Genomic DNA, 19,403 nt, shown 5'->3' with positions numbered 1-19,403 from the left:
TCGACTGCCACAGGGAACAGGACAGGCTCGAAGACCACGGGGAACTGGACAGGCTGTGTGGCGACCGCCGTGGTCAGGAGCGCTGGCAGTGACTGGGAAACGGCCTCCGTGGCTGGAAACGCTGGGGAACGGACAACTTACTCTGCTTTCTTCTCCTCTTCCTCTGGACGGTCAGAATCACTGCAGCAGGAATGGCCCATGGTCAGCACAGCCTTCTCCGCCTCCTGTCGGTCAGCAACGGCCTTGAGCAGTGGGGCTGCAGCTGACCCGTTCTTCCTCCTCCTCTGTTAATGAGTCATAGGAGGACTGGGGATTGGGCTTGTTGAGGGTGGGACGATGGTATGGTCTGCCTGGGGAAATCCCTCTTGGGATGGGAGTGCAGACTCCCTACACTTGTAAAGGTGGTCAACAAAGTCCCTAAAGCCCAAATGTCCCAGCTTCGTCATCTCCCCCTGACTGAGAGGTCGGTCGAGGCAGATGTTATAAACCTATTTAAGATCCATCTCATCATAGTCCAGCTGGTCCACTGCAATCAAAACCAAATGTGAAGTCCCTCTCATCAGTTCCCATCTGATGGACATCGCAAAGGTGGACTAGCTAAATCATGGGCTGACAAATTTAAAAGTCAGTGAGGGGAGATGGAAAAAGGAAGACGCCCATTGTGCCTCTGCTGGGTCCAGAATTGGTTGGATTGTTATGTCACGGGTTAGTAAGAGGACCCAAATGCAGAAAGGCAGAGATGGGCTTTTATTAAATAAACAAATTAAATACAAAACAAAAACTCTCACAAGGAAGATTAAATTACAACTGAAAACAAAACAGAAACTGGACCGACAGAAAACACTTGGGACAGGAAACAGAGAACAGACTAGCAAGCTAACAAAGTAGCAACACAGCAAAACAATCCAACAAAGACAGAACAACAAAGGAGATAATATATTGGAGCTGGTAATTGGAGGCAGGTGCCGCTGGTGATGAGCTGGGTGGAGAAACAATCAGTCGTCCTGGCCACAGAGCTGACGTTCTCCACGTGGCACCTGCAAAACACAAGAGGGAGAGAGAGGGAAACACAGACACACACACCAGCACATGTCCAGCCCAGACTGTGACAATTATTATTATTATTATTTAACTAAATAATGGTGTCTTATTGTAAAATTCCTGATAAATTTACGCGACTTTCACCGGTTTGTAGGCTATATTGATTTTATTTTCATTTCTTTTAATGTTTGAATTTGTATTTATTATTCACTGCAAAATGTGTGCTTGACATTTCACATTTTGCTTGACACCTCTTACCTCTAGAATAATGTTGTTATACATGCACAGACAAACGAAAATTCTGTTTCATGCAGATATTAATATCAGAAATACCAGAAGAAACCACAGTTAACAATATTTCTACAGTTAATGTAGCCTACAATATTACTATTATTATTATTATTATTATTAGGCTATTAATATGAAAAGGCATATACAAGGCATATTTTATTAATAGAAACTATAAATGTAAGAGTAACATTTAAAAATGGGCATTTCATTTAGTTTTGACGCACTTCCAGTTTAAGCCCCGCCCACACATGGTTCTATCCGAATACAGAGACAGATACAGATAATTTGTCATATGAACAAATACAGATACAAAAACAGATAATGGCTTCGCTGCACACCCCTACTTTGGGCTTTACACATGTTAATTGGACATATCAATTTTAAGTAATTGTGTATAACCATTTATATATATATATATATATATATATATATATATATATATATATATATATATATATATATATATATATATATATATATATATTCTGTTTATTGTTGCATTTAAGTCATGTTTAAACATGTACAAATAGTGTCTTCAATATGTTGATTTATTCCTATTCACAATGATGAGACATTTGATTAATTCAACTACTGATTATTCATACTCTTCATGTTGTCCAGGTCTTAGAAAGGAACATGCGTCTGGAGTGTAAATGTCATGGTGTATCTGGATCATGCACCACCAGAACCTGCTGGACGACTCTCCCCAAGTTCCGTGAGCTCGGCTTCATCCTCAAAGACAAATACACCAACGCTGTCCACGTGGAGCCAGTGAAAGCCACCCGCCACAAACGGCCCACCTTCCTCAAAATAAAAAAACCCTACTCCTACCGCAAGCCCATGGACACGGATCTTGTGTACATTGAAAAATCACCCAATTACTGTGAAGCAGATCCCGTGACGGGCAGTGTTGGGACTCAGGGTCGGATTTGCAATAAAACGCTGATGCATCATCCAGACAGCTGTGATCTCATGTGCTGCGGCCGAGGATACAACACGCATCAGTATTCACGCGTGTGGCAGTGCAACTGCAAGTTTCTTTGGTGCTGTTATGTAAAGTGCAACACTTGTAGCGAGAGGACAGAGGTGTACACGTGTAAATGAGCAATTTTTATGGACTGCTTTACCTTAAGCATAGTTATTTTACCTAAAGGATGACTCAATAATGTGGTATGTTGTTGTGTTGTTTTGCACAAGACCTTACTAAGACATGCTTCCTTTACTTCAGTGGAATATCATCAAGATTGTCAAAGCTTTACTCTGGAGAAAGAATTCATAATGAGAAAAAATGTGCAACTGAAGCATGTAAATAATTTGTGAGGCCACATATATCAGTTTCCATCTGTCTACTCTAGATCCAGAGCATTATTCCAGTCTGGAGAATCCTGAGGATATCTGGAATAAAATAAGGCTCTCTTGCTGTACATGATGTAAGACTGATAACCTGCACCTTGACTTTAACAATGGAGCTACTGCGACAAGGATGTCTTGGCAAAAATGCAATAAAACTTAGGTGGTTTTTACACTGGGCAAGTTTGCTGCGGTCCGAATCTGAGCACGATTGTTCCCTTCGTCCCCTGCAGTGTTGGTCTGGTTTCAGACTCATGTATGGTACTGTTGAACCCCGGAGCTTTTACGTCATCAACTTGTGTCATCCCAAACGTGCACATGATGGAAAGCACAACTCGGGTCACTATATTTGTGTGTTTGTTATTCATTTTGTGTCATTATGCACACCAGAGTGAACAACACTTGCGCCTCTGTGCTTTGCATGCTGTAATTCAGCAGTTGCACATGTCCAGGGGAAGGAGACTATATCTAATGCTCACAAACAATCTTTTGAGGACACAGCTGGATGCACGCTCACTCACTCACATATATAAAAGGCACCTCACCTTTTCTGTGTCCCTCAGTGTTTCCCTGCCACTCATGATGCACGTGTGTGTGTTTGTTTTTGTGCAACTGATGATGTCATCATGCGCATGCACAAGTCATTTTACATCCTGAACAAGTGCGGACCTGAATACAGGTTGCTTTCTCACTCATGCGAACCACGCTACAGTCCCAGTGCAACCAAACTCAGACCACCTCCTACAGGTAGTCTCGGGTTCTGTACTGCGGTCCACCCCATGGTCCGCAAAACAGCTTTCAAATGACCAACTTTTCATGCGAACCGGGCTCTGTTTTGGACTAAACTGTCAGTGTGAGACACAATATTCAGAGATATTTAACAAATACTCCAATAGAGCACATCAGTAGGTATCCATAAGTAAAAATCCCATTCATTTTATCTATAATGCTTTTTTAGCAATAATGTAAACCTTTCAAGACAGATCTACTATGGGCTCTGAGGTTGTTAAGTGATGATATACAGTATATGCTTCTGTAGAAGCCACAAGTCAGCTTCTTTTAAAAAAAAGAATAGTTGATGATTTCCTGAAGAACTACACTACACATAATCCTAAAGATAGATTGCCCAATCAGAGAACTTGCTGTTACCATGACAACATTAATTGCTGCTGCTGCTGCTGCTGCAAAAAAAAAAAAAAAAAAAAAAAAAAAACAGTCTTAGTATTTTTGTCTTGTTTCCAGACATCCAATCATTCTTAAAAGAATATTCTGGGTTCAAAACAATTTTAGCTCAATCAACAGCATTTGTGACGTAATGCTGATAACCACAAAAAATGTATTTTGACTTGTCACTCTTTGAGGAACTTACAATGGAAGTGAATGGGGCCAAACCGTAAACGTTAAAATATACTGTCCGTTTCAAAAGTATAGCCACAAGACGTAAACAACATGCGTGTTAACATGATTTTAGTATGATAAAATCACCCACTAAACTTTTCTGTGCAAACGTATATAAAACTTTACAACTTCTGTGCCATGACAACGTAACGTTGTAAAGTCTAAAACCCTAAAACGGCTGTAAAAATTACAGTTTAAACAACTTTACAGCTCAAATAATACACAAGTTTTAACACAAGAATTCATATAAGTGCTTTTATAATATTATAAGCTTCACATTTCTGCCTTTAAACACTCAAAACATTGTCCCCATTCACTTTCATTGTAAGTGTTTCACTGTAACCTCGATTTTTGATTTTTTTTAAAGAAAAGGAGGGGTGAGTCAAAATGTTTTATGTAATCAACAATATGCCACAAATGCTGTCGAATGAGCTTAACTTGTATTGAACCTGAAATATTCCTTTAAAAAGGATACATTTACTTGAGAAGCAACATGACAATATATTTTGTTGTGTTTTCAGAAAAATCAAACAAAATGTTACAATGTTTATTCAACAAAAAAGGACACACAAAAAAATCAATAATAATAATAATAATATTTGCCAATGGGGTAAGAAAAAAAACGATTAAAAGGGAAAATAAATAGTTTTGCCTTTTTTTTTTTTTTTTTTAAGTATAAACCCCATTAAATTTAGTTAGATTTCTTTGAAAACAAGACATAATATCTTGTCATTCTGCTTCTTAAGTAATTTCTCCTTGTTTTAAGGATGTTCAAATTTTTTTTGCCATAAACTCCCATTAAGCATTGTGAATAACATAATTACACTCTCTTAAAACTCTCATAAAACTACTTATATATATTTGCATATATTTAAGTATTTTGCAATAAACTTATATATATATATATATCGTTGTTTATACTTATTTTCAATGAGTCGATAGTTTAATTTGGTACCATTGTTTCTGATTTGATTGTGTAATTTACAATGCTTAATGGTAGTAGTACATTCCTCAAAAAAATTAATAAAAGTACACAGAGTTGTATACGTTTCCTTTTTGTCAGATTGTTAAATACTTCTTTGCTTCACATCAGAGTTTGTAATGTTATGATTGGCTTCAGAGCTGGTTTGTTTGGTTCATGATGGCTTAGAACTCCTTATTGAATAATATTTTTAAATCCCCATGGAGTAAATGAATGGGAAAAATACTTTGGAAACCAAGACATCTGAAAAAGCAACCTATCACTATTGCACTGTGTTGTTAAATTTCTCCAAACAACTGATTTTATTTATTTATTAAAGCCTATTGATAACTGTAATTCATGAAAACTTAAGTGGATGTGGGTAAAAAGCAGCTCTGCAGAAAAATAATTTACACTGAACTTTGTATCTACTGAAATAATAGCTTTTATTAATTTACATAATGCATTGTTATGAGACAACAAGTCCCGATTTCCTGTTTGCTGCTAGTCTGGAATAATCACATTTGCTGTAATACTGAGAAACTACTGACCACAAACTTTTTGTAACTGGAATAGTGATAAACCAGACACGTAGAATTTACACTGAAAATATTGGTAAGAGAGTATATTTTTGAAAGAGTATTTTTATATGAATGTTTTATTTATGATGTCATGTCTGAAAACTGAAAAAATACATTCCAGTTGCATTAAGCAATAATTGTAATTTGTGGGTGACAAAGTTGAAATGTGGATGTTAGTTATTAAAATCAAACTTAGATGGTGAAAACCTGTGATCATGTTATTTTTTCTGTGTTTTAAACATTCTTCATATGCCTGAGCATATACACACATATAGCTTATCAGGCTAAATAATCATCACACAGTAGTAATATGCACAAGCGCTCAGTTCTGGACAGTAATTCTGTGTTTCTGATGCAATTGATGACTTCAGTGAGTGTGGTGGTGATTACTTGGTTTAGTGGGCGGAGCTGCAGCTGTCAGGTAATTCATCACTCTGACATTTCTTTCATTCAAAGCTTTGCTGCAAGTTGCTAAACAACTCCATTGACTGTTACAAAATGTCAGCCAGTCACCCAGAGAAAGCCAGATTTGCCTTTAGTGCTGATGTGTCTTTACAGTTTCAAAAGGAAAAAACCTATACACTTGAATAACTGTAAGGAAGAATACATGGTATTGCTTTCAAAATCATTGTAAATTTTGTCCTATAGTGTTAGCATGCCATTTTACATCTGTAATTTTACATCGCGTTGAACAGCTGACAGATTAAAAACGAAAAGCCAACTAGATAAAACTAAAGCCTTCAGGATGACAATCAATGCACTATCATTGGGTCTCAAAGATTTGTGTTGGCCTACTTGTTATGTAGTTTTATGGAAGCTTTGTTTACTCATTGTGCAGAATGTTTGATGCCTGAGCACTCTCATATGCTGAGCATGAAATTCACTGTTGCATTTCTACCCAAGTACAGTAATGTCCAATTTGTGATATTTGTGTTGCATAAATCACAGACATCCATTTAAAGGGATAGTTCACCAAAAATGAAAATTCTCTCATCATTTACTCACCCTCGTGCCATCCCAGATGTATATGACTGTCTTTCTTCAGCAGAACACATTTGAATAAAAATAAAAATATATCTTAGCTCAGTAGGTCCTTAAATTCAGGTGGATGGTGATCAGACCTTTGAAACTCCAAAAATCACAGACAGTCAGCATAAACGTCAGGAGCAGTGCTGTAGGAGGAATGCTGTACAGAAGCTCCGTTGGTTTTTGTTTAGATCTGTATTTGTATCTGTTTGATTACTCACAATGGTGCATTTCTGTGCTCATCCTGGATGTCTCAACCAAGAGAAAAACATGATTACATCCGAACATGCCAATGCAAATACGTCACACAGCAGACCACGTGAACTCCACCCTCTTGTGAATGCGCATACTGCTGCTGACCAGAAGCAATGATTTATAGGTAAGCTTTCCTCTGACAAGTGGATATCTCCATGCATCCCAAACAGTATCTTGCTTAACATTTCAAGGATCAGATTCATTGGAATTGTTACACAAGTTAAAAGTAAAGTCATCTGTCATGTTGTCACACAGCTGTGCTGTCCTGTGAGTAGGATGACAACAACTGATCCACATGAACCTTCACCAGACTATCTCTTATTTTCAGGTCATAGGTGAGTGGTCCATGTTGAAACAGGATTACTCCTGGAACCCAAACACCTCTTGGATGCTTATTATCCCGAACCATCACTTTCTGGCCTACCACAAATTATCGTAGTTTCTTGTAAGTCAGGTCATGAGCTCTTTTCTGCTTCATTTGGTGTTTAGAAACCACACTATAGGTGTCTGGTTTACGAAGTGTGAGATGGGTCTGAGGCTGTCTTTTAAGAAACAGTTTGGCAGGTGTACATTCCGTCACTGTATGTGGAGTGTTTTGGTAGGTTAGCAAGAACCGAGCCAAACAGAGATGGTGCTACTGACTGTGTTTTGAGCCTTTCCCACGCCTTTTTGAAGTTTTGCACCAACCAAGATTAGAAGGCGACAAAATGTGTTGCATTCTTCTTGAGAAACTCCTCAAACTCTTTGGAGGTAAATGCTGGACCATTATCAGATACCAGTTCCTTTGGGAACCCGTACGTAGCCCAGAAGTGTCTCAAGAGATTTAAAGCCTTTTCTGCATTAGTCAACTCAGTTGGGAAAATGTCTACCTTCTTTGAATGGACATCCACAATCAAAAAGAAATGCTGCTTGTCTATTTCTGCGTAGTCAATGTGAATGCACTCCCATGGTGACGTCGCCCAGGACCATGGATGCAGAGGTGTGCTGGGGGGGCTGATTGCACACTAACTCGCATGGACTGCACTTACTTCTGTATTTCTGAATATCTTCAAAGTCAGAGTCAGGTTTATTGTCATTTATTCCTTTGCGGTACAGAGAAAAAAAACAAAATACAGTTCTCCAGGAAACCTTGGTGAAAACATTGAACATTTAGCAGAATTACAGCAGCACCATGTTACAGACAGACAATAAATAGACATGAGCGACACTATGTCCAGACATGAGGGACAGTATATACAGTCCTTCCTGATGGCGGTGCTCTTCCTTCTGCACCTCACAACATAAGTGTCTTTTATGGCAGGAAGGTGGGTCCCAGTAATGTGTTGGGTAGTTCTCACTTTCCATTGGTGGGCTTTCCTGTTTGAGACGGAGCAGCTCCCATACCAGACAGTGATGGAGTTAGTCAGTACACTCTCAGTAACACATCTATAGAAGCTGACGAGGACAGGGGTTTTCAGGCCAGCTCTCTTAAGTCTCTTTAAGAAGTAGAGGCACTGTTGTGCCTTCTTCGCCACAGAGGAGGTGTTTAGTGACCATGAAAGGTTATCTGAGATGTGTACATCTTAATCCAGCCCAGGCCACCAGAGGTATCCTCTTGCCAACAACGTCATTCAGTGATCCCAGGGGGACCCTCATGCAGCTCTGACAACAGTCTTTCCCTGTAATATGGAGGAATGATTACTCTTGAACCCCAAAGAAGGCAGCCTTAGTCTGTTGAGACTTCTTCCCTCCTGATTTATCAGGAGGGAAGAAAGGAATACCTTTCTTTAGAAAGGTATTGTGTGTTCATCTGAGACATGACTGGGCCATCCAGCCAAAGTGAAGTCCACACAGCAAAGGATTTCTCCTTGTTTCTGTTGCAATACCTTTTACACAGACAGGCAGCTCTTCTATGTGTTAAATTTGAAACACAAATTTGGGCACGTGGTGAGTTGTGCGTGGATGCCGTGGAGAATAGTGTGAAGCCTCCACACATGCTATGTCTCCAAGGTAACGCGCTCAACAAGCCACGTGATAAGATGTGCGGATTGACGGTCTCAGACGTTGAGGCAACTGAGATTCATCCTCTGCCACTCGGATTGAGGCAAGTCACTACGCCACCACGAGGACCTAGAGCGCATTGGGAATTGGGCATTCCAAATTGGGGAGAAATTGGAGAAAACAAAAATAAAACAACAAAAAAACGTGCAGAGGCAGAGCTGAAGCACCGTCTGATGTCCTCAGAGAATTGACCTGATTGAAATACAGATATAACATTATTTTGTCACAGAAGGTGGAGTTCTGGCTATTCAGGGCAAGACAGTCATACTTAGAGTCGGGGGACAAGGCAGGAAAACTTCTAGCTAGATATATAAAACAGAGAGAGTCTTTTTCTACCATTCCCTCAGTGAAATCAGCTGGTGGTGAAATATTTACCTCAGCCATTGATATAAATAATGCTTTTAAAGAATTCTATCTTGATCTCTATAGTTCCACATCTTCGTCTACTGATGAAGATATTAGAAACTTTGTGGAACCATTAGAAATCCCTAAACTTACGAATGAGCAAAGAAATTCTCTTTAACCTTTTTGGTGGTGTGTTAAGAGCCAAGAATTTTGGTTTGGTAAAAAGGTTCAGAGTTTTATGTGTGACGTATTGGGGGAAAGAATTTCGTTTTGCCCCAGACTCTGTGTTTTGGGCGATGGGGCGGTCATCGATGTGGGGAATAAACACACAACAAAATTGGGTTCTGACCAGTTTTATGATCGCCAGACAAACTGTTAAGGGGATGGAGGTCGGCTGGAGCGCCCCCATTTCAGAAGTGGTGCACGGAGATGGGGAGGGTGGCGGCTTTTGAGGAAGTGTCATTTAGAAGACTGGGTAACTTAGATTTGTTTGTTGGGAAATGGGGCAACTATTTGGAGTTTTTGGAGGGCTCTCAGAGAGGGGCAATGGAGAGAGAGGTATAGGTATTAATGTGTGTGATTATTATAGTTTGTTTTTTGTGTGTGTGTGTATACTCATATGTGACCACAGGAATGTTTGTTGAGGGTCAGGGCGGGGTAATAGTGGGGGTTAAATGTTGATTCTATGTATATATGTTTTGCTTTTCTTTATTTACTGTATGAATCAATAAAAAAATGTTAATCACAAAAAAGTGGGTACTTTTTACTCTCACTCAAGTAAATTTCTAATGAAAAAAAAACTTGCTTTTACTTCGTTACAATGGGTGGTGTTCCTGTCGTTACATTACTGGGTTTAATTTTAATTCATGCGTAATTTATTGAGAGATTATTGAATCACACAGCTGCAAACGCTGTCACAGACTGTCACTCAAGCCGAGTCCATCACTGCTGCAGCATCAAGCTCTTCAAAGTGAAACACTTTCTTCACTCCGCACAGTTAAATATTATAGTTTCGTTATGCAGTGCCTTCATTTAACACCAAGACAAGCGGATATTTCAAGATTAAAACCGAGTTGTGTAGTTAGAGGTTTGTGTTTCTTTACATATTAAAGAGTACTCCCAATTAGTTCCACACAATAATGTAAAGATATTCTAAACTGATTATGCAAAAAAACAACACTGGTATTGGCTTGGGAGCGATATCGGCTGATACTGAGATTTCCCATATTGGAATTGGATCAGAAGAGAAAAAGTGGTATCGGTGCAGCACTAGTACCCTGACGAAACATAATTTATTGCAAGCAAAATTCAAATCGCAAATATTATTAGAGAGATTTTTCTTGGAATTAGACCTCCTTGGTTCTGGCTTTCGTGTGTGGATGTGTTTTTAATTGGTATTATTAGTTGACTGCCACGTAATGTATGATGGGCATATGGTGTCTTATTCATTGTGAAACTGTGTTTTCTTAATGGCATGAATCACACTGTAGGCCTAGAATTAAAATGCATGGGCCACGGCTGACTTTTACAATACTTGGGCCTTACTTGTTCTTCTTACTAAATGATATATTAATGCAATAAATCTTCATTCTGTTTGTCATTTTTAATATATATGTCAATATAACGAGTAAGCACATTTTATCAAATGTACATTATTGTATTTATTTGTTATAATTTAGTATCTTTAAACTCCAATACAAGCTGGGTAGCGTTTCTCATCTGACCATAAACAGCACCAAAGTTATCATAACCTACATGTTTTAAATGAATATTTCAATCCAACACAGAATTATCACTTCCACTGTGTGCAGTCTCCTGAGTTAAAATAATATCACCTCAGTGAATTATTTGGTAAATAAAGGATTCTTCATCTTAATGGCAATATTCTGTACAAATATAAATAAATTTTAAAATATATCTGTATGTTTTGCCTCTCTATATGTTATTATGTTATTTTAATCAAGTAATGATTTGCCAAAAAGTAATTTAATACATTCAGCATGAAATAAAACATTGCAGGAGTGAAGGAAGCCATAAACTCTCAGCTCGTACGTCTTCCCCACGGTGGATTATGGGCAATTAATCGTTGTCGAGTGTACATCAAATATACACTCGAAATTAGAGTGCATTGTGGGTAAGAATGAGTGAACAAAAGTAGGGAACGAGTGGCTCACTCAGAATTTAGACATTCCTAAAAAATGGTAATCCATAAGACTCCAGTGGTTAAATCAATACCTTCAGAAGCGATGTGATAGGTATGGATGAGAAACAGATCACTTTCACATTCTTCTTCTTGTGTTTTTGGTTATTCACATTCACTTCTCTGCATATCGCCCCCTGCTGGGCAGGGAGAAGAATGTCTAGCAAAAAATGACAAATATTGATCTATTTCTCACCCACACCTATCATATCACTTCTGAAGATATTAATGTAACCACTGGAGTCTTATGGATTACTTTTATGATTCCTTTATGTGCTTTTTGGAGCATCAAAATGTTGGCACCCATTCACTTGCATTGTACTGACCTACAGAGCTGAAATATTCTTCTAAAAATCTTAATTTGTGTTCTGCAGAAGAAAGTCACATATCTGGGATGGCATGAGGGTGAGTAAATGATGAGATAATTTCATTTTTGGGTGAACTATACCTTTAAAGTGTGTTGTTCCAAATCCATGTTACCTTCTGTATTCTGTGGAAAACAAAAGATGTTAGACAGAATGTTAGAGATTGACAGTCTCGGTCAACATTTACTTTCAAAATATGGAGAAAATGAAATAATTTACTGAAAGTAAATAGTGACTAATGCAAACATTCTGTCTAAAATCTCCTTATTGTGTTGCATGGAAGAAAGAAAGTCATACAGGTTTGGAACAACATGATGGTGAATGATGACAGAATTTCCATTAATAATACTAATAATTCTGTAATACATGTTAAATATGTATTATGTAATGGAATATAGGGTAGATAATGTCCATTATGTCATTTGTGAAAGTAACGAGTTACTCTCTACTTGAGTACTCTTTTAATTGGGTACTTTCTTACTCTTACTCAAGAAATTATTTATGTTAATAATTTTACTTCTACTTAAGTAAATTTTTTTTTTAAAGTAATTGTATTTACTAATTTGTAAATTGTTTTACTTGAGTACAATATTTTGCTACTCTACCCACCTCTGGTGATGCGCCATGTTTGTTTGTGGACAAGTGAGATAGTCACAAAAAACTACCAGTTAGCCACGTAACCCGTTATGTCACTGTTCGGGTTTCAAGTCAGTGGAAAAGTGTGGCCGGTTTGCGATAAGCTTAAGATTGCCTCGACCTTGAACCAGCCGAGCACAGGCTCGGCACGAGAACCATTGCAATTTCGGTGGAAAAGGGCTAAGTATGAGTTTTCATGAACAATACACTACACGAGCATGCAACAGAAGTTCTTGAACTAACTTTAGTTCAACCAAATTATTCATTGTACACACCACAACATTAACCCAATGAAGTCTGCAAGCAACTAAAGTTGCTGAAGACTACCATCATTTTTCCACCTGTATTTTTGGTGACTATAAATGTTTTAAAATCAATTGCCATACAAGTAGACAACTTTACGAAGAACTTTTGACAGTGTACTGGATAACGTGTCATGTGTTGTTTAATTCATGATGCCATATCTACAGCTGGCTTTTACTCAGAAATGCAACTAGTATCTTTAGTGGTCAGTGGACAAAAAACGTTTAGTTCAACCTTTGCGCAGGTTTATTATACTGTAGGGGTCATTGACAAATAAGGTAATCTGAGGCGATAACTATTTTAAAGCACACGTCAAGTTTGTAGAAATGTAATCTTTCGGTCCATTTTGGTTTCATAAATTTTTTTTTTTTTTTAGCATTTTCTGCTAAAATAAAAAATAAATAATTTAATCACCCTAAAATTGCCATATGGTGTAACCATCAAGTAAAAGGTAATAAATAGAGTATACAACTTAATCATTCATTTAATTTAAGTTTTCAAATATATTTTCAAGGTGCTTTTTTTTTTACTCTAAGTCCCAGAAAAACTATTCAAATGACTTTGAACTCAGTAACTGAAAACATGTTTATCATAGAAGAGGTGTATTCAAGCAATTGTTTTTGTTAATTGCATTTTTATGTATTTTTCAATAACTTAACAGATCCAGTCAAAAAATTAGTGTCCTTTATTGACCCGAGTTTTTATATGGAGATATGTGCCCCCTCGATCACAAAAATTGCCGGATTTAAATAAAAAAAATACGCTTATATAGAACAGGACAGTATGTTCATATGGAAGATAAATCTAATTAAGACATCTCTGTAAAAAATCTGATCATTAATAGGTTAAATGACACAAATATGCAACAACTGTTTATGCAACCCTGAGTCTGTGAAGCCAGTGGCCGGATTTGGCAACATTACTTTAAAATCTGTGAAATTGAAATTTTAAAGAAAGACAGTATGACGAGATCCCCCCATCTTTACCCTTTCATTAAACAGTAAGCTTCTGTTTTGTCATTAGAGCATTTGTCAGAGATCAAATAGTACAAAGTGATCACTTAGATACTTAGAATTAAGTTCTCAGCTGTGTTTCTATATAAACATCACTATTTCATTGCCAAAGCAGACGTTGCAAAAGCATGTACTGTACAGTCTCCATTTGCTTAATGTAATCTCAGTGCTGTCTAGGAGAAACAACTGATTTATTAAAGAGATCTAATATTTCTTTCATTCGTGCTTTGCATCTGTGACTCATTAAATATTTTTTTACAAGCTTGTTCAGGTTCTTCATGTAAATTGAATATTCTTACTTGAGGCAACATTGTGTTGCATCAGTTCTCAAGTGGAGGTCTGTTCTGAGACTGTCACAGACAGCAGGATAAAAACAAACCTAAATACAAATAATAAAAGATATCTAACCATATAATACAACTTTGTTAAGATTGTTATCATCTTGTAAATCAGTGGAGAAAATGCATCTTATGCTTCTCTGTTGACCTCCAGGTTGTGGATCTAATCAAACTATTGTATTTTGGGACAAATGTATCTATAAAATTCCACAAAAAAAAAAATTAAAACCAACATGGACACAATGATTTCTACGAACTTGATACATGTGTTTTTAAGACTTTTAATAGATTTCTAATTTTTATCAACTCGGACACCCTTATTTGTCAATGTGGGTTCACAGGTAATCCACACTTCTACTTTTGTTAATGAATTTATAAAATTGTTGTTTTTCGCCTTGAGCCTATGTCATGTTAATAATTTTTCAGATTGGTAGTTCTATGCAATTGATTTTAGAGACATTTTTGCTTACTTTTGTACAATAAGGTATTTTAGTACCATGTTAACCAAAGACAGAACTAAATTTAAAACAAATATGCTATTTAAAAGCACTTATAATAACAGTGTGTAGCTTTGTATTATGCTTGTTGATTATAAAGGACAGAAAATGTCAATGTGACCATTTTTCACTCCCACAAACACAAACAATCAGAAGTCAGAAGGTAATAACAGCAGTAATTGCATGTAGTGAAGTGGGGGAAGGAGAGTGTGTTTTGCACCCGCTGCCTGTCTATAAATCACCCAACACATAATTCCATCAGTAATACGTTTGTTTTTCATCTGGTTGAGACATGCACACGCACCTCAGAAGAGCGCTGCAAATTGCTTGGCAGTTGCTCTCTAGTCTTCATACATACATTTGGTGAATCTCAAAACATAAGGGTGTGTGTGTTTAACTTCTGAAATAAATAACTCCACTGTGATTCTATATGAACTATTTTTACCAGCACCAGTTCTGCGGTGTCTATGCTGAATTCCTGTTATGGATTGCAAATGTTTTATGTCTACTTTCCTTTGCTTGTAACCTTTCCAAAAGGGTCAAAGCTTGATAAACCCCACAGGGAAAATTACTAGACGCTTAGATTAGACGTGTGAAGGTGCAGCTCTCAGGCAAGCACAGCAGATATTTTGTTTTTTTAAACCTTCCCTTTAGGTCTGTATTTCGCAAGAGTGTTTGAGATATGGGGAGATGGATTTGTGAGTGAACTTTAGTAACAATTGCCTTTGAAGTTCGTGCATGAATTCTGGCATGTGTAAAAATTGCTGAGTCCCATATGATATTTTTTCATCGTTTGCTGTGTGGTTTGTTGTGGGGTATGGTGGTCCCTCATATACCCCTGTACACTTAACGTCACCTGAGCCACAATTACTGAAAACTTCACATGTCTGAAGAATCCAAGTGTGAAAAAAAAAAACAGTAGATAATTTCCCCTGTAGAAATGACCACTTTTTTTTTTTTTTTTTGAGCTTTCCTGACACAAGAGAACATGGGTGAATCTCATGAAAACATATTAAGGTTACATTTACTCTAAAATCATAAAGAAAATGAATCCTATTTTAGGAAAAAAAAAAAAAAAAAATTATTTTCATGACAATTAAGCACATTTTGCACAAATTCTCATTACCATAGTGTGAAAAAGTCTCATTCTCATGCAAATTATCCTGTCCGGACACAAGTGGGCTTTTCTCACCTGACATTAACACAGGATCATTCTTAACTCTGTATTAATGTAATCCTGGGTAATCTTGTTCCATGCTTCACACTTTTTCCCCTAGGTTAGTAATTAATCCAAGTAATTACACAGCTCTCTGGAATTGAAGAAAACCTCTGGATTTTGATCGGTCAATAATGGTATTCAGAAGTTAAATATTTCTGAATGATCAGCGCTCATCTTGGTTTAATCGTGTACTGTTACACCACAATCTCTACAAGTAAGCTACAACCCCAACTACAAAACAGTTTTAACAGGGATTTTTAAAAATTCTAATAAAAACAAAAAGGATTTGTAAATTATATTCACCCTTTGCTATTGTAAAGTTTGGAAAGGATGTCACGAGAGCTGGATCTAGATGCTGCAAGAAGTTTAATAAAGAATATAAGCAAAGTAAAAAATAACTCTGTAGAATTTGTAACTAGAAACATAAAACAAATGAAACATCCACAATGGGACCATGCACATACGTATGAACAACAGAGAAACACAACAACTCACAAAGACTGGGTAGAAATCAGGGCATTATATACACAGGGGTAAATGAGGAAATGAAACACAGGTGAGGACAATAGGGAACAGCTGGCCGTGATGAGGGCAGGGAATTATGGGAAGTGTAGTCAGGGGGAAACAGATGACGGGGCAAAACACAAGGCAAAACAACAGTGAATCATGACAGCTATATTGAAAGCACTACAACTACACATTATATGATGTTTTACCTTGTGAATTTCATTGTTTTTTGAAAATGTACAGTCATTTCAAATCAGATGATTGCAACACACTCCACAAAAGTTGAGACAGTGGCAATTTAAGACTAATAACAATTTGACGAGTTGAAATAAGGCAATGTGAAACAGGAGATGTTAAACAAGTGAGGCAATCATGTCATAGTATATAAGGAGCCTCCAAAAACAGCCTAGACCTTCAAGAGCAAGGATCATTCAAGACTTGTCAATTTGCCAACAGATTCTTCAGCAAATAATCCAGCACTTTTAAAACAATGTTTCCCAAATACAAATTGGAAGAATTTTGGGCATTTCACCCTCTACAATGCACAATATAGTTAAAAGTTTCAAGGAATCTGGTCAAATCTCAGTGCATAAAGGGCAAGATGAAAACCACTTCTGAATGCCCATGATCTCTGGTCCCTCAGACATCACTGTCTTAAAAAACAGCATTCATCTGCAATAGATATCATGAACATGGGCTTGGGATTACTTCAGTAACCTTTGTTAGTCGACACCACTCTCCGCTGTATCCACAGATGCAAGTTAACATTTTACTATGCAAAGCAGAAGCCATACATCAACGCTGTCCAGAAGCGCTGCCGAATTCTCTTGGCTTGGTCTCATCTTAGATGGAAAGTAGAACAGTGGAACTGTTTTTTGGTCCGAAGAGTCCACATTACAAGAAGTTTTTGTGTGTTAAAAGAGGACAAAGGGGAAAAGGACCATCCAAGCAGTTATTAGCATCAGGTCCAAAAGCCAGTGTCTGTATGGGCCAGAGGTATGTCAGTGCCCATGGCATGGGTAACTCGCACATCTGTGAGAACACCATGAATGCAGACAGATATGTAAAATTTTGGAGCAACATATACTGCCATCCAGCACCATCTTTTCCAGGGATGTCCCAGAATTTTCAGCAGGACAACTTCAAACCACATACTGCCCAGATTACAAGTGCATGGCTGTGTAAGCAGAGTGTGGGTGCTAGACTGGCCTGCCTGCAGTCCTGACCTGTCTCCAATTGAGAATGTGTGGTGCATTATCAGGGTTGGGGAGTAACGAAATACATGTAACGGGAGTAACTGTATAGGAATACAGTTAATAAGTAACTGTATTCCACTACTGTTACAATTTAAATCATTGGTATTTAGAATACAGTTACATTCAAAAAGTATTTTGATTACTGAAGAGATTACTTTGCATTTTATTGTCATTTGTTTCATTTAATATTTAGTCCTTTCAGATGGAAAACATTTATACATATAAATGATGCGATCCAAAGTGCATTTTAACAGCGGTGAAACACTTTCTTATGATGTGTTACATTCATACGAGCAGACAGAGAAGTAAGTTTGAAGTAAGTTAGGAGCAGAAGAAATAGAAATAAACCTTGTGTAATTTGTCAGCTTTACGCTAATCTAAAATGCTATTTCTAGCCATTTTACATGCACGTTACCAGGCATGATCATATTTTTCTTATTCACATTTAAAATTCACATTGGATCATGATTTCTTTTTTTCTAGTAAGGCCTTTGATATTAGGGCAAAAATTGTATTCTTGATAATTTTTGTATTGTTTTCCTGTAAAAATATCTAAAAATCCTTCAAACAAGATCAGTTTGATTGATCTTGTTTTAGAAACAACACTGCATAAGATATTTAGGTTTTTCAGAGAATGTATTTTTAACGTGTATTTTGTCTTACTGTACTGGCAGAGTTTTTCTAGTCAAAACAAGTGAAAAAATCTACCAGTGCTGAAGAAGTAATCCAAAGTATTTAGAATACCTTACTGACGATGAGTAATCTAATGGAATATGTTACAAATTATATTTTACAGCATGTATTCTGTAATCTGTAGTGGAATACATATCAAAAGTAACCCTCCCAACCCTGCGCATTATGAAGCAACATACGGCAACAAAGTGTGCAATTGTGCAGCTAAAGACCTACATAATGGATGAATGGGGAAAAATTCCACTTTTTAAACTTAAACTTGTGTCTTCAGTGCCCAAATGATTAATAAGTGTTATTAGAAGAAATGGTGATGTATCACAATGGTAAACACTTGACTGTCTCAAAATTTTTGGAGTGTGTTGCAATCATCTGATTTGAAATGACTGTACATTTAAAAAAAAAAAAAATGAAATTCACAGGTTAAAACATCATATAATGTGTAGTTGTAGTGCTTTCAATATAGCAAAGGGTGAATATAATTTACAATGCACTCATTTTGGTTTTTATTATCATTTTTCATACTGTCCCAACTTTTTCGGAAATGGGGTTGTGATAAAATAATTTCAACTCAAAATCAATATTTAATTTCTCTGTTTTTTTATTTTTTAAGTAGTTATGTTATAAGTGGGATCAAATGGTCATTGAGCATGTTTACAAGTACAGAAATCCTACCAAAAATCAGCTTATCAAAAAAATCGAACAACAACCATGTTTACATGAGTCTTGAAATCATCTGATTATTCTCTGCTTTTGATGTCAAACAACACTTGTGCACATTGGAGAAGCCGGTAAGAACTAGAGGTCTGCACAGGCCATAAATTAAATACCTGAACCATACCGGAGACCACGTGACCAGACCCCAATGGTACCATCAGATTTCAAGCCCGAACCTGACCCCAACCCAAAATCACTCACTCTCTTTATAAATTTCTTTCCAAGCAAGTATTGTTGCAATTGGCTGTATTTTATTTATCGCAGGCAGCATTCCTAACAGTTCTTTTTAACTTGACATGGTGTCTAAAAAAAATATGGAGGTCAAAGACGTCCATCCAGCATGTGTTTACATAGGAAAACAATGGAAAAACAGG

At 37.0% G+C, this 19,403-nt stretch overlaps 1 protein-coding gene across 4 annotated transcripts in view; it reads left to right on the top strand.

Moving 5' to 3' along the window:
* LOC127419800 (protein Wnt-7a-like) overlaps window positions 1–19,403 on the top strand; it is a 67,850-nt gene that overhangs the window by 32,620 nt on the left and 15,827 nt on the right. For 3 of the 4 annotated variants that reach the window (XM_051661545.1, XM_051661544.1, XM_051661543.1), the window contains exon 4: window positions 1,954–5,822. The exons of the other annotated variant lie outside the window; for it this stretch is intronic. In XM_051661545.1, the coding sequence (XP_051517505.1) occupies window positions 1,954–2,436 (483 nt within the window). In that variant the 3' untranslated portion in view covers window positions 2,437–5,822. Of the gene's footprint in view, window positions 1–1,953; window positions 5,823–19,403 lie in introns of those variants that run through there. 4 annotated transcript variants of the gene reach the window in all.

This window comes from Myxocyprinus asiaticus, chromosome 29, assembly GCF_019703515.2.
Source record: "Myxocyprinus asiaticus isolate MX2 ecotype Aquarium Trade chromosome 29, UBuf_Myxa_2, whole genome shotgun sequence".
Classification (NCBI taxonomy): Eukaryota; Metazoa; Chordata; class Actinopteri; order Cypriniformes; family Catostomidae; genus Myxocyprinus; species Myxocyprinus asiaticus.
The sequence above is the reverse complement of the archived record's forward strand: the minus strand, read 5'-3'. Positions and strand labels throughout refer to the sequence as shown.